Here is a 15,274-nt window from a genome sequence, read left to right as displayed (position 1 = left end):
CTTTTGTTATCCAGGAGAGAGCTGGCGTGGGGGCCGGGGGAGCTGGAATTTTCCAGGGAAGGACTGCAGCCGCCACCCCCTGCCTGCCTCACCCCTCCCTTCCCCTGCCCTCCAGGTCATTCCTCTGGAGGAGACGGGCAGGGGGACAAACGGAGGTGGCCCCCGTGTGAACCCAGCCCAGGGCGGGCCCAGTGCCCACAGAGAGGAGACCTGAGGGGGTCAGGAAGCCTCTGGGGGGAGCACTGCCCAAAACTGCAGGAGGGACTCACCCAAGTACCAGTGATGGCTACTTGTGGATGGCACCCGGCTCTGGCTGCCTTGTGCACAGAAGGGGCTCGAGGCCCTAGAATGACAAGAAGGGTGGGACAACAAGCCTGAGCGGGCGAGGGAGGGGTCAAAACCAGGAAAGTTCCAGGGGCCTCTGCAGCATGAACTTGAGAGCCTTCTCTTTGGGGTAGTGCTGTTGTAACCCACAAGGGGATTAGGAGGTCAGAACGTCGTAACCAGGATTTTCTTTGAATAGAACAGTGACCTCTGGAGCGAGAGGGAGAGCTGGGAGGCAGCGGGACAGGGTGGGCCCGGTGCTCAGGGAAGACCCCCGGGAGGAGGTAGGCAGTATGGACAAAGGTGTTCCAGGCAGAGCGAACAGCACGTGCAACTTCAAGGGAAGTGTGAGGAGGGCTGGCACGTGAGGTCTGGTGAGAGGAGGAAGGGCATCCCAGGCAGGGCAGTGCAAGTGCAAAGAAGTGGAGGTAGGAATGAATCTGGAAGGTTCTGGCAACCACAAACTGATAGAGGCTCCTTTGTGGAACAGCGGGGGCTGAGATTTTCCTTCCAAATGGGGGTACAGAGCTAGATTGTGTGACTTCAGGGAAGCCTGGGCTTGGTGCTGCCAGCAATGGGGAGCTATAGAGTGTGCTTGACCTCAGGAGGGCTGTAGGGAGAAGAAAGATTTCTCCTCGGGGGTGCAGATCCAATCATTAAACATGTCCCTCTCTGACCTAAGAGGGTGTTGTCCCCAGCCACGTGTCTCTCCCTCACAGTCTACATCACTTCTCCTGCCCCTCCCTTGGGGATGGTTTCTGACCCTCCCTGAGCCCAGACATCGGCCTGGAAAGCGGGAGATAGCGGGGTGGGGAACTAGCAAGGGGTCCCTCGCCCTCCAGACACAGGCAGACTCTGCCAGTGTCCCCCTGGCCCCTTTGGCAGACCCCCCCCCAGCCAGACAAGCCTGTGTCAAGGCCCCCACCCCTCCATCTCCAAGGCAGCCCCGCTGAAGTCCCCTCTCTCAGCATGGGGGTGCTGGGGAAGGGAAGGGAGGAGGGAGGAGGGCGTGGCAGACCCTGGCTCCTCCAGGCTGAAGCTTCTTGTTGCCAAGGCAACCGAGGCTCCGTGCGGCCTAGGAGGGGACAGGCACGGGGGCGCCAGGCAGCCAGGCCTCCCCACCCTGCCCCGGCCCTTCCCCCATCCTCTGTCTGGGTTTTTATGTCTGTGTCAGTTTGCTGGGGCTGCCGTGACAAAGTGCCAGACTGGGTGGCTTGAACCACAGAAACATATTCTCTCGTGGCTCTGGGGGCTGGAAGTCCAAGGTCAGGGTGTCGGCAGCGCTGGTCCCTTCTGAGGCCTCTGTCCTCGGCTTGTCGATGGAGTCTTCTCCCTGTGTCTTCACGTCGTCCCTCGTCCCTCGGCACCTGTCTGTGTCCTAATCTCTTCTCATGGGGACACCAGGCCTGCTGGATTAGGACCCACCCTAATGGCCTCATTTTAACTTAATTAGCACGTCAAAGGCCTTATCTCCAAACAGTCACCTTCTGAGGTCCCAGGGTCTGGAGCCTGAGCACGTGAACTCTGGGGGGGCTCCGTTCAGCCCATAACAGTGTCTCTGCGTGTCTCTCCCTGCGTATCTCTCTGTGTCTCCCTGTCTCTGTCTCCTGCTCCCTCTCTCCTGTCCTCCCAGCCTCTCCCTCTCTCTCCCTGCTTCCTTCTGTCCTCCCCTCCTCTCTCCCCTGCTGGACTCAAACAGACACAGGGTCCTTTCCAGGTTGGGCACACTTGAGGCTTCACTTCTCCAGCCTCAGTTTCCCCATCTGCCAAAAAGAGCCAAACCCACCACCTCTCGCACGTGTGGATTCAACAGGGCCGATGGGCCTGCGGACACACTCAGAATTGTCACGTAGCATCGGCATGCCGGGGAGGAGTGGACTCTTCAGAGGGCCCTGACATCATTCTTCTCACCTCCGTCCTCACCTCAGCCTGGGATGGGGGACCAGGAAGGAGGCCCAGAGAGGGGGATTGACTTGCCCGGGGTCACACAGCCAGTGGGCGGCAGAGCATCCACCTGGCCAGGGGTTTTTCCACTTGCCCCTGTGGCGGGGCGGGGAGCCAGCTGGCAGCCTGGGCTGGGGGGCCGGCGGGGGTGGGGAAGATCCGCCCTGTCTTCCGAGGGGTCAGCGTCCAGCGCAGAGGAACCACACTCAGAGTTTCCAGCCCACGTGTTGGGTGGGCCTGTTTCCATTTACTGAGCGCTCACTATGTCTCGGGCTCCATTTCACGGCTTTGACGGGCATCGTCTCTCGCATTTCTCACAGAAACCCAAGGTGGCAGGTCCTGGCATCCCCCTGAGGACAGTGAGGCCCCAAAAAGCTTAGACACTTGCTCAAGGTCACGAAATTAGGACTCTGATTCCAAAACCCGAGTTGGCCAGGCTGGGCTGCCCGGGCTGTTTCAGATCATGATTCCTGTGTGACCCCAGCTGAGCCCGTCTCCCTCTCTGGTCTTCAGTTTTTGCACTTGTGAAATGGGATTGGCAACACAGGCCACTGTCCAGCACGAGGCCAGCTGTCAAAGCACCTACATTTTCAAGCCTGCACCCCCTGAAATCCACCCTCGTCCCCTCCCGTCCCTATCAGACTCACGGCATTGCCAACCTGCTTGTTACTAAGGAGATGTCATTTAAGTTTTCATACCTTTGGTGCTTTAGTTGAGCCTGAGAACCATTTCCTGTTTACTGACCACGAGTGGTTTCTTCTTTTGCCAATTCCCTGTTTATTTCTGCGGCTTGTCCTTCTCTCGGGCTGTTCATTACTCTCCCTGCATTAAGGGTGCTCACTCTCTGACTATCCTCTTTTCCCTAGTTTGATGTTTCTTTTTACTTTATGGCATATGTTCATCTGCTTTTGAATTAATTAATCCCTATTTATTGAGGAAGTGCTGTGTGCCAGGCACTGTTTGTTGTTTAGACACCACAGTGAACTAAACAGACAGTCCCTGCTCTCTTGGCGTTCACATTCTAGTGGGAGAAAAACAATAAGCAAAATAAGGAAAGTCTAGAATATGGTAGAAAGCAGTAACTGCTACAGAGGAAAAATAAAGAAGGGAGACTGTAGGAAGTGATAGGAGGGATGTGATTTTAAATACAAAGGTCTGGAAAGTTCTCACTGGGAAAGTGACATTTGAGCAGAGATAAAGGGAGGTTAGTTAAGCAAACCATGCAGATAGCAGGGACAGCTTGTGCAAAGGCCCTGGGGCAGGAGCAGGCCTGGTGTGTCCGGAGAGGCCGTGTGGGTGAGTGGTGGGAGAGAAAGTCAGAGGGGAAAGGGGGTCTGTCGCACGGGGCCTGGCAGACTGCGGTGAGGACCTTGGCTTTGACTCTGTGTGAGATGCCAGCCAGCGGGGCTGCGAGCTGGAGCCAGACTGGTGTGACTTTGTGTTAAGGAGCTCCCTCTGAATGCTGAGAACAGACCGCAGTTGGGGCTGAAGCGGGAGGCAGAGGGGAGACGGACTTTGTTGTGGTGGGTGTGCTTTGGTGTTTTCCTTCCTTTTTCTTTTTTTTTAATTTCTTGCAGTGATTTTATGTTTTTATTTAAAAGAACCCGCACTTGGTAGCTATTACATTCAAATGGTTTGAACGTGTTAAAGAACTGAACTGAAAGGCACCCTCTGAAAAGTGGAGGGCCCCCCCAGGCCTCTGGCCTGCCACCCTCCCCCCTTTTCCTGCCTTGCTGGTGTGCGGTGGCAGCTGAAACTCTGCCTGCCACAAGGTCAAACCAAACACTCCCCCCACCCCAGCCCCCACCTGAAGCACTTCCTGCCCTGCTCCCTGGGAGGCCAAACCACGCTCTCCCGTGTGCACGGGGCCGCCCCGGGCCGTGGGAACGGCCAGCCCTGCCCTGCCCTCCCGTACCTGGGCCCCCAACAGACAGAGCGACAGGCAGGCTGGGAACCAGGAGGGTGGATGACAGTGACCCAGAGCCCCCCACCCCACCCCCCGCCAGCCTCTGGATAAATCCGAGCCCCAAAGGCCAACCACACCTCGAATGTCTCTCTAGGGGACGTTTGCACTGTTTAGTCCCTAGAAGGTGGCTGGGGACTGGGCAGAGGATCTCATTTCACAGAGGGGAAACTGAGGCCCGTAGAAGCCCTGAGGCTTGTCCAGGCAGACAGAGGCGTTGGAGTGAGGAATAGGGGACATGAGCAAGGCCCCCAGACAGCGAGCATGGACGGGCCCAGGGCCACCCAGTCTTCCCAGGCTTTCAGGAGGTGGGGGAGGGACTTGGCCCCAGGCTGGGTTCCTCAGGACTGGGAGGGACAGGGATTCGGCTACAAAGTGGAGGGAAGGCCCAGGCCCTGACAAGAATCTCTGGAAAGGAGCAAAGGGGAACGCGAGGGTCCCCGTGCGTTGTTTAACTTCCTTCTCCCATGACGTGACAGTTTCCCTTCTGCCCCTTCCTCACCCACTTGGACCCAAATGACTTGGTCATGAGCCTCCCAGGGCTCCCCGGGGGACTGCGGGATAAGTGCCAGGTATCCTGGGGGGTCTAAACCCATCATCAGAGGATGTGACAAGTCTGGGGCCTGCTGGGGGCTGGAGGGTAGGGACAGGAGGCCAGACTTAGGTGGAGAGATGGAAACCCAGCGCCCTAATGGGAGTGTCAGGGTGGCCTCCTGCTTTCCTGGGGTCCTGGACCCCTCTCTGTACTGGACAGAGATGGCCGTGGAGCAGGCAAACGGACCCCCTTGTACAGCCCCTGATCCAGCCTGCCCGGGGCTGAGCCAGCTCCAAGGTCTAGTTCAAAGGCTTCAGCCCACCTCTAGAGCACAGAGGGCTCTGAAGCCTGGCTCAGCTCCAGATGGCCCCACAGACCAACCCGGTGGGGTCAGCTCTGGCCTCTGACTCGGAAATTCCAGGCCCCAGTGCCAGCTGTGCCACTAACCAGCTGGGTGACCTTAGTGAAGTCATTTCCCCTCTATGGGCTAGAGTCCCGTCATCTGCAGAGTAAATGACAAATAGATTTCATCTCATAAATAGATGCCATCTCTGCTCCAATGGTTGTGACTTCCTGGAGCACTGCATTGAGGAGGATTCTGAAGTTACATCTTGGCTTAGTGGTAAGGAGTGCTGTGATCGATTGGTGATGCCTGCCATGGGTACGAGATCAGCAGTAGTGGCATGCATGCCATGTGTTTGACATCCTGCTCTAACCTTGCCTGGGTGAGGGGGAGGTTGATATTTGGAATTAGAACCACTGATTCTAAGGACACTAGGCCCCCCTCTGAAGAGACCACAGAGCTAGTAAACCAGTTTCTTATTTGGTTCAACCCCTCCGTTTAGTACTTACTGAGAACCCATTTTGTACCAAGTGTTATCCTCAATCCTGGGGTCACAGGGCTGGGTCAGACACATTTCCAGAAGCTCATACTCTGATAGAAGACATAAGCATGGAACTACACAACTAGAAAGCAACACAGAAAATGCCCGTGTCCACATAAACAGACAAACACAGTCCCTTGAGGATTAAAAGAAGGACCGGATGTGAATTCACTTGAGGTAGATCAGAAAAGTTCTCATGGAGACGGTGATCTTTGAGCCTCCCTTCAAAGAGCAGATGTGCATTGGGGACAGACAGTGTGGGCAGGCAGGGGAAGGTAGCCATACGGAAAAGGGCAGGGAACAGTGTGAGGAACAGCAAGTAGGAAAATCTCCCTGTATCATTTCATCCTGCCTGTGGACATGACCTTCCAGCCAGTGTAGGTACGAAACGTGTCTTTGCTCTTCCTTGGCAGAAAGCAGAGCCAAACCACCCCATCACTATTTCCCAGGCTAATCCTGGGGAGATTTTTTTCCTTAGTTGGGGCTTCCTGCCTCAGTCTCTAAGCCATGACGAGAGAGCTTGGTTTCGTGTAGCGTTGCTAAGAGCACAGACCCTGGAGCCGGGTATCCTGGGCTCAAATACTGGCTCTAACACTTACTGGCAAGTCACTTCCCCTCTGTGCCTCAGTTTCCCTGTCTGTAGAATGGGATGTCATGGAGTTTTGGGGACAATTAGATGAGACAGTGAAGCCTTTGCTCTTGCTGTCCTGCTGTAGCATCTGAGCACCAAGAACGCCCCGTGGCCTATGTCCATGTGGCACATTCACGGAGACAGTTTGTAGGGAAATGTCTTGGTTCCTTGAAACCTCGCCTTGGCACTTCTGCCTCAAGTTGAATGGGGAGCATTTCTGGAAAATTTCTTAGAGAAAGTTTGCTTGGGCTGTTCCAACAGGATGCCCCCTTAGCGTGCTCACCTTAGAATAAATGTTGGCAAAGAACATCCAGGGACGAGGAGCTGCAGAGGAAGTTTCTCTAGGACACCTGCTTCGAGGCTCACTTCAAATGCCTGCAGAGAACGCATGGGTAGAATGTGCCCCCAGCATGTGCCCCTGAGTCAGCTGCTCTGAACATCCCCACAAAATGCATTTCCTCCTTCTTTCATGCAACAAGTGTTTATTGAACATCTACTATGTGCTGTGGACTGGGGTGAGTCAGGTGGTCCGGGAAGGTCTCTCTGATGAGGTGGCATTTCAGAGACCCCCGGGATCTGGGGGTAGAGCCTTCTAGGTGGGGGGCACACCAAGCGCATCGGCCTGGAAAGGGACCGTGCTCGCGTGTGACAGGAACAGCTGATGTGTCTGCCGTGGAGAGATGGAGGGTGGGAGATGAGGTCGCAGAGGCAGGGACGGGCCAGATCACGCAGGGCCTGGTCATGCTTCAAGACTTTCTAACACCAAGTCATGATTAGTGCTATGAAAAAAAATTAAGGTAAGGACAATGACAGGAGCATCTTTAAAGTAAAGTGGTCAGGAAGTCTCTTGGTTACGGTGACATTTGAGCAGAGACCTGCGCTAGGTGAGGGAGGGAGCCGTGAGGATATCTGGGGAAGAGGATCCAGGGTCAGGGGTCAGCATGTGCAAAAGCCCTGGGGTGGGAATGTTCCAGAGGGGCAGTGGGAAGACCGGGCTGGCTGGACTGGGGTGGGCAAGGGACGAGTACCCAGGAAGTGAGGCTGGAGGGTCAGCAGGGCCAGATCACGAGGTCAGATGGCCCTGAGCAAGGGGTGAGCCACTGGGGCATTGGGAGCAGAGGACAGACAGGATTGGTACAGGCCTGGGAAGGGCGGCCGAGACAGCGTGGCATCAGGGCCCAGGCCTGCCTGCTGGTCAGAACAGATTTCGGGGGGCCTAAGGGATTCCCCAGGCTCTGCCAGGCTGGGCCCCAAGAAGGCAGAGCAAGGGGTGAAGGCCGGGCCCCGCTTCCGGGAGGCCCCGGGCAGCAGTCGCCTGTCCAGGCAGAAGGATGTTCTCACTGACTCGGAGGAAACAGCATGTCCCACATCAAAAGGGGGCCGGGCGGCTCCCACGCTCGGGTGTCGTGGGAACTCCGCTACCCAGGGTTCTCGCAGGAGGCCCGCGACTGAGAGAGGCTGGGGGCCACCACCGGGTAAATTGTTTGTTAAAAGCCTCACCGTGATACCTCACTCATAACCCTCTTGCCAGGAGCAAGACTGACTTTTGCAACCCAGGGCTCTGTGGTTTTTAAGGGGTTCTAGACATTTTAGGGCCGCTGAGATCTAAATCAGTTAGGTATCCCCGGCCTTACTCCCAGGCCACAGGCTGAGCAAGACCAGGATCATCAGCTGGACCAGACCTTGGGCGTTGTATAGACCTGGGGTAGCAAACTGGCTTTACTGATTGATAGATACTGCCTGGAGAGCTGCTTGGCTTGAGAGAGTGCTGGGGTGGATTAGTGATGTCTGCCACAGGTAGGCAACAAGACAGTGGTGGTGTGAATGCTAAATATTTTTCTTTCCACCCATTTTACAGGTAGCCCTGGAGACAAGGAGGGATGTTTTCTTCTCAAGAGACAGAAAGGCAGGAAGAAGGGTGGGGGAGACCTTAGACTTAACTAGCGTGTCTGCAGTAGAGGTATTTGAAGGACCAGGCAGGGAAAAGAAGCAGCTTGAGGGGGAAAAATGCCTTTGTGCTTTCTGATGAAAGTATGGGGAGGGACAAAGTTAGGGTGGTGATACCCACTCTCCTCCAGGAAGGTCTTGGAGGATGGTGACAGGCCCTGAGAAGGGTCAGAACGTCCTCTTGCATTCCCATGTGTGATGAGTCAGTGTGTGCGAGTGATGTGGCTTAGCGTGCCCGTGTGTCCCTGCATGCAGCGTGAGCAGTGTGTCCTGTGTTCCCGTGTGCGATGTGAGTCCGTGTGTGTGAGCAGTTCCCCACGTGCCACGTGGATCAGTATGTCCGTGCGTTCCCGTGTGCGGATGGCAGGGCCTTGTGCACGCTGCGGGGCGCCAGGCACGAGTGAGGGCTGAGTGCACACTCCGCCAGCTTGCTGTCTGCCTCCCCGGCGCTGCGTGGCTGGGGAGGGGGCGGCTGCGGCGGGGGTGGACCACTCTGCATGCGCACGCTTCTCTTGTCCAGCTGAGTGTCCTCGCGGTGTGTGTATCTGTGTGTGTTCCCCACGCGTGTGTGGCTCTCTGTGTATGTAGGTGTGGGGAGGTGTTCCCTGGAGCATGTGTGTATGTGTTCATGCTGTGTTTTCCAGGCAAGCATGTGTGTGTGTGTGTGTGTGTGTGTGTGTGTGTGTCTATGTCTATGTCTGTATGTTCATGGAGGGTGCGTTCCCTAAAGTGTGTCTGTGTGTGTCTATGTGTGTGTGTGCAGGATATGCATCCCCTGGTGTGTGTGGTGTGTTCCCCAAGTACATGTGTGTCTGTGTATGTGTGAGGAGGGGTTCCCTGGTCTGTGTGTGCCTGTGTGTGCATGCATCTGTGGTGTCTTCCCTGGGGCGTGTGTGTTTGTGTGTCTCTGCATGTGTACACGTGTGTAGTGTGTTCCAGGGGGTGTATATGTTTGAATGGTCCTCTCCATGGACGCGTGTGTATCTCTATCCGTATTTGCGTATGTGGCTCGTTCCCCGGGTGTGTGGGTCTGTGTTTTTGGACCCACTGCGGCAGTGCCCCTGCCGGCCCAGGGGACCAGGTGCTTGAAGATGCTCCCCAGCCGGCTCCCCTGTGCCGACGGTGCCTGCAGGGGACAGGTGACCAGACCGCACTGGATAGGCTAAGACATGAGCAGGCCAACGGGGCTGCAGCTCCTTCTCCCACTGTCCCTGCCCCCACCCCTTCCTGCATCCGCTCCTGGCGCATCCCCCAAGCCCTTCTGGCTCCCCCTGGATTTCAGAACACTCCTTCTCTTCCACGAAACTTATCCAGGCGGGGTTCCACGCCCATCAGCAGCAAGACACCAGCTGCCCTGCATAAATGAGTGCTCCAGCAATGAGGACTCAGGCAGGCACACTACACATCACAGCACGCCGTCTCATTCAGTCCTCCCTACACCCTTGTGAGGTGTTATTACCCCCACTTTTCAGATAAGAAAACTGAGGATCAAGAGGTTAAGTGCCTGGCTCAAGGTTGTCACTGCAACACTGTCATGGTTTCCTCTCTAACGTGGAGAGAAGTTACACCAGGACTCGGGCTAAGTTGCAGAGAGGTGAAATCACTCAGCCAGGATTACACGGCTAATGGTGGGCATGGTGACAGCTAATGCTTTTAGCATCTTTATCAGGTACCAGGACTTGTGCTTGGCCCTTGACATGTAGAAGTTTATGGAATCCTCACAGCAAACAAAAGGAAGGTGCCATATTATCCCCATTGTACAGACAGCCTCGTATGGGAGGTGAGATGACATGCTACATGTCACCCAGCTGATTAGCGGTTGAACTGAGACAGTGAAAGCCCTGGCTGACTCTAAAAGCCAGAGCTCTTTGAGGGGCTGGAGGAAGAGGGGAAGCAGGATACCTTTTGCCAGAGGCTCTTCATTTGAAGAGGGGACAATGCCTTAATCACAGGAACTGACATCAGTAAATATTCCAGAAGGAAAAAAAATCTTCATCATCAAATGTCTTTGGAAAACCTGTAGTTATTATTGATTGATTAACTACACGTCTTCATGCAGGACTTATCAGAGCCTTTAATATGCTCAGCTATGTTATGAATCTCTGCAAGGGAGACAGTGAAGTGTTTCCTAACTTATTTGTTCCCTGAATCCTTTTTTCCTAGAACGTTTTACAGGGATTAGTGTTTCATATAACAAACTTTGAGAGATGTAGAATAGCTAAATCACTAATAATTGAGTTTCAGGCACAGCAGCCAATGAAAGGGAGCTGTTAGAGCCAAAGTGCTCTCACTAGGGAGGAGGCGGCTGTGGGGTGAGGAAGAGTCAGCACTCACTCTAGGGTGCACCCCACTAGAACCCAGGCAGAGGTCCTGGCTACACCCCATAATAGGATGTCAGAGTAGGAAGGGAATTCCCTGGTTATCATCTTAGATGACAGAGGCAGGCACAAAGAGGTCAGCGTGTGCCCAGGAGCCAGAGACAGAAGGCAAACCAGGGTCCCCTGCTGTGGTGTCAAGGGCTGGAGTCCAGCTGCGACCTATTCTCTTCTCCCCGCAGGGTCCCCGCGCTCCCGGTGAAGAACTTGAACGGTACTGGGCCCGTCCACCCGGCCCTGGCAGGTGCGGTCCAGCCCGGGATGGGAAAGGAGGGCGGGGCCTGCAGGGAGGTAGCCCCGCCCCGTGACTCCGCCCCTTGGATGGGGCTGGTGGGCGGGGCCCGGAGGGAACGCCCCCTACCATTGGGCCCAGGACACGGGGTGGGCGGGGCCCGCAGAAGGCACCCCACTGGCTTCAACCCCGGGTGGGCACCCACCTGAGTGTGCCAGGATTCCCGAGGTGACCAGGTGGCTGGGTTTGGGGAAGGCACCCTGCCCCTACTTCCCCTTTCACAGACTGCGGGGTGCGGCTGGGGGGTCAGGGGGCGGGCCGAGAGCATGTGGGGCGGGGCCTGGTGGCGCCCCGCCCCCTAGCAGCCTCCACTCCGCCAGGCATGACCGGGATCCTGCTCTGCGCGGCCGGGCTGCCCGTGTGCCTGACGCGGGCCCCCAAGCCCATCCTGCACCCGCCGCCCGTGAGCAAGAGCGACGTCAAGCCCGTGCCCGGCGTGCCCGGGGTGTGCCGCAAGACCAAGAAGAAGCACCTCAAGAAAAGTACGCCTCCCCACCCTGACCCCTGACCTGACACCCCTGAGCCTTGACGACATTCCTCTGACCTCTGGACTCCACTTTGCTCTTACGACTTGCGACCTCACCGCCATCTCCCTTCCCCAACCCCATCCTTCTCTGAACGGTTACATCCAGCAACCCTACAGCACTGCCCCAGCCCTCCGGCCCCTGACCCCGTCCTAAGCCAAGCCCTCAGGGGTAGACCCTGGGTGCACTCACACCCACCCCCCATGTCCCTGCAGGTAAGAACCCCGAGGATGTGGTTCGAAGGTACATGCAGAAGGTGAAAAACCCACCTGACGAGGTGAGCCGAGGGGAGGTGCAGGCCCCGGGCGGAGCAGGGGTCTCTGTCCCGGGATGGAGCCCTCAGCTGTCCCCCTGGGTTCTGCGCCTCGCAGATCCCTCCTTCCCGGTGCCTTTTCACTTCTTTACGAGGACTTTGATGAACAGAAACGCTTAAGTTTAATAGAACTGCATTTATCAATCTTTTGATGATTGGGTTTTTGTGTCATATTGTCACCCATCTGTTCCACGCAGTGTTTTTAAGTTTTGCTTTTGATGGTTAAACCTTTAATCCACCTGGAGAGGGGTGTGGAGCGAGGGAGCCATCTCCTCCTCTGTGATATATCGGAATCCAATGTGCGGGAGGGCGTGTCCTCCCTCCCTTTGTCGAACGGGTGCCAGAGAGGGGGGTGGTCTGCAGCCCTCGGGGCCTGTGGGCCTGGCGCCCACCGATAGGCAGGGCTGACCCAGGAGGTGCCCTGCCCTCCCCAGTCCTCAGTCTCCCCCCCGTACCCTCCCCGCCAGGACTGCACCATCTGCATGGAGCGGCTGGTCACGGCATCCGGCTACGAGGGTGTGCTTCGGCACAAAGGTGTGCGGCCGGAGCTCGTGGGCCGCCTGGGCCGCTGCGGCCACATGTACCACCTGCTATGCCTCGTGGCCATGTACTCCAATGGCAACAAGGTGGGCTGGCCGGGGCAGTGGGTGGGGAGTGGGCAGGGGGCCGGGTGGGGTCAGGATGCCTGGGGACTCACTGCCAGCCCCCCTCACCCCAGGATGGCAGCCTGCAGTGCCCCACCTGCAAGGCCATCTACGGGGAGAAGACGGGTACGCAGCCACCAGGGAAGATGGAGTTCCACCTCATCCCCCACTCGCTGCCCGGCTTCGCCGACACCCAGACCATCCGCATTGTCTATGATATCCCCACAGGCATCCAGGTGAGCCCCCTGCCGCCCCTCTGACCCCCGACTTTCACTCCTCTCTGACTCCCCCAGAACCCGCACCGCCACCTGTTCGTGGCTTAACCCCCCACTGTCCCCCGTGAACAGGGCCCTGAGCACCCCAACCCGGGGAAGAAGTTCACCGCAAGAGGCTTCCCGCGCCACTGCTATCTGCCCAACAACGAGAAGGGCCGGAAGGTGGGTGCCCAGCCGTGACAGTGCGAGGGATGGGCCCAGCCAGGGGCCCCAGCCTGGGCCTGCGGTCCCGTTCTCCCCAGTCCCTGCTGTGTTCCTCCCCACACCGGCAGCCAGACAGCCGTGACCGTAACCACCTGCTTCACACACCTCACCTCATCCCCCAACCCGCTGAGGTCAAGGTCCCAACCCCATTTTACAGATAAAGAAACGAAGCTTCAGAGAAGGCAAGTCACTTGCCCATGGTCACAGAGGGACTAAGTACAGGTTGTCTGATTTGACTTTTTGCTTTTCAAAAGAAGCCAGAAGTTCAGATTTTCATGTGAAATCTTCAGGCTTTTGAATCTTGGCCACTACTTTGCAAGTGGCTGTTTAATACAGTGTGGGGTCCAAACCTAATGCAGCGAGGCCGCCAGCCCGAGTCGCTTCCTTCACCCGGGAAAGACAGGCATAGACAACATGGAGAGAACTTTTACTGAAGGAGCGTGGGGGAGTCAGTCCAGGAAATACAGCTGGGAAGGAGGTGGCCAAGCAGAGCGCGGCAGGTGCTAAACCGAGTCCTAGTGTGGCCGCAGCGTGGCAGCGGAGGGTGGAGGCTGTGGCTGGCAGGCTCCAGGCACGAGGGTGGCGTTCGGGCAGGGGCTGGGGGCGGCCTGTCACCTCCGCCCTGTCGGACCTGTCGCCCCCGTCCAGGTGCTGCGGTTGCTCATAACGGCCTGGGAGAGAAGGCTGATCTTCACCATCGGCACGTCCAACACCACGGGCGAGTCGGACACCGTGGTTTGGAACGAAATCCACCACAAGACCGAGTTTGGGTCCAACCTCACGGGCCACGGCTACCCAGACGCCGGCTACCTGGACAACGTGCTGGCGGAGCTCACGGCCCAGGGCGTATCTGAGGCCACCGCCAAGGCCTGAGGCCCGGGGCTGCCCACCCTCCCTCCTGCTTTGCCCTGGTCCGGCGCACACCGCCTTCCGCCAGGCGTGTCCTGGTGGCCCAGGTTCAGGGCTGGGAAGGAGCCTGAGGAAGGAGCCGGAGAAGTTCAGGGGATTTGGCCGGTGGCAGTTGGGATGATGGGAGATGTCACGTCAGGCCAGCCGGCTCGGACCCGTAACTCCCTGAGAGGGCCACAGAGAGAGGACCGGAAACCACAGGGACCTCCCTACCAAAATGACAGAGACCCACCCCCGCACACACAAACACACGTGTCCTGTTGAACACATGCACGCACACCCACGTGCCTCTACTTGTCCCCAAGCTGGGGGAGAAGAGACAGAAGGCCCCGTGATACCCCGTGTGGACCCCAGCTGTGTGTCTCACATCTGTACAGGCTTGTTTGCGAACAGGACTCAGGTCTATGGCCCTTGGGGGCTGCCAGGGCTCCTGGGGCAAAGAGAGACTCGGGAAGTTCAGCCCACCCCACGCCTCGCCCACCCCACGCCATCACCCATCTCTGCCACCCACCTATTGGGCAGCTGTGGGCCCATGGGGTAGAAGCCCCCAGATTACTGAGCGGTTACAAAAGGATGGCCAGGGCACGCGGGGACTAGAGGGGTCTTATTCCGTGCTGTGTCTCTTCATCCTGCTGGGACCCTGAGCCCCTTGTCCTCCCACCCCCAGGCCTATGTCTGTCCCCAGATAAAGGCCCTGCTCCCTTCCCCCCTCCCTGCCCCGTCCTCTCCGCCAAATCGCTCCCGACTTTGCGCTCCAAAGGCTGGAGCTGCCGGCTTCAGGAGCGAGAGGAGGCGGCCCCGTTCTAGGCCGGTGTGTTCACAAGGCAGGGCGGACAGCAAAGAGTGAATTTCCCTGTCCTCGGGCGCGGGCAGGGGGTGGCTGACAGTCTCCGGCCAACCAGGGGCCTGTTGCCCAGGCAACTCACCAGCTCCGCCTCTGTTGATTGGCTGCCACGGTGGAAGTCAGCCAAGGTTTAAAGGGATGCCAGCGATTGCTCTTTTGAAAACCTACCAGTCCCACTGTGGGTGGAGAAATAAATGGTCTTTCTCCTCCTCGCCCGGTCTTTCCTTGCCAAGGGCGGGGTGGGGGGGCTCTGTTCCTGGGGGCCTTCAGTCTGCCCCCTTGGGGAGTGATGCTCGCAAGAGACCGGCAGCCTCAGGGACATTTCCTCGGGCAGCCGAGGGAGGAGGGCGGGTCCTCATAGTTCTCTCGTGCCGGGGCAGGAAGCGGGCTGCGGCTGGGGCAGAGGCAGACCCTCCTTGTCCTAGTCTTCAAGAATGCAGGAGCGAAAGTGCCCCCCTCTTTCACAAGAGCGCAAGGCAATGCACACATTTGCTCTCCCGCACGATTGCAAGAAACAAGGAACTTGGGTGGAGAGCCCGGAGCCTCCGGGCAAACGTGGAGGGGCTGGGAGACCCTGCGATCACTCGTCGGGACCTCAGAGTTCCAGCCCCTGCCCTCAGGGAGGAGGAGCAGGTTCTGTCTAGGGAAAGGCGGGGACAGACCCCA

At 57.6% G+C, this 15,274-nt stretch overlaps 1 protein-coding gene across 1 annotated transcript in view; it reads left to right on the top strand.

Moving 5' to 3' along the window:
- DTX1 (deltex E3 ubiquitin ligase 1) overlaps positions 1 to 14,817 on the top strand; it is a 32,282-nt gene extending 17,465 nt beyond the window's left edge. The window contains exons 3-9 of the mRNA XM_045534783.1: positions 10,786 to 10,847; positions 11,216 to 11,377; positions 11,635 to 11,696; positions 12,200 to 12,358; positions 12,451 to 12,612; positions 12,724 to 12,813; positions 13,504 to 14,817. Of these exons, the coding sequence (XP_045390739.1) occupies positions 10,786 to 10,847; positions 11,216 to 11,377; positions 11,635 to 11,696; positions 12,200 to 12,358; positions 12,451 to 12,612; positions 12,724 to 12,813; positions 13,504 to 13,728 (922 nt within the window). The 3' untranslated portion in view covers positions 13,729 to 14,817. The remainder of the gene's footprint in view (positions 1 to 10,785; positions 10,848 to 11,215; positions 11,378 to 11,634; positions 11,697 to 12,199; positions 12,359 to 12,450; positions 12,613 to 12,723; positions 12,814 to 13,503) is intronic.
- The last annotated feature ends 457 nt before the right edge of the window (positions 14,818 to 15,274 follow it).

Source organism: Lemur catta, chromosome 21, assembly GCF_020740605.2.
Source record: "Lemur catta isolate mLemCat1 chromosome 21, mLemCat1.pri, whole genome shotgun sequence".
Taxonomy (NCBI): domain Eukaryota; kingdom Metazoa; phylum Chordata; class Mammalia; order Primates; family Lemuridae; genus Lemur; species Lemur catta.
Note: the sequence above shows the minus strand (reverse complement) of the source record. Positions and strands in the feature narration are given on the sequence as shown.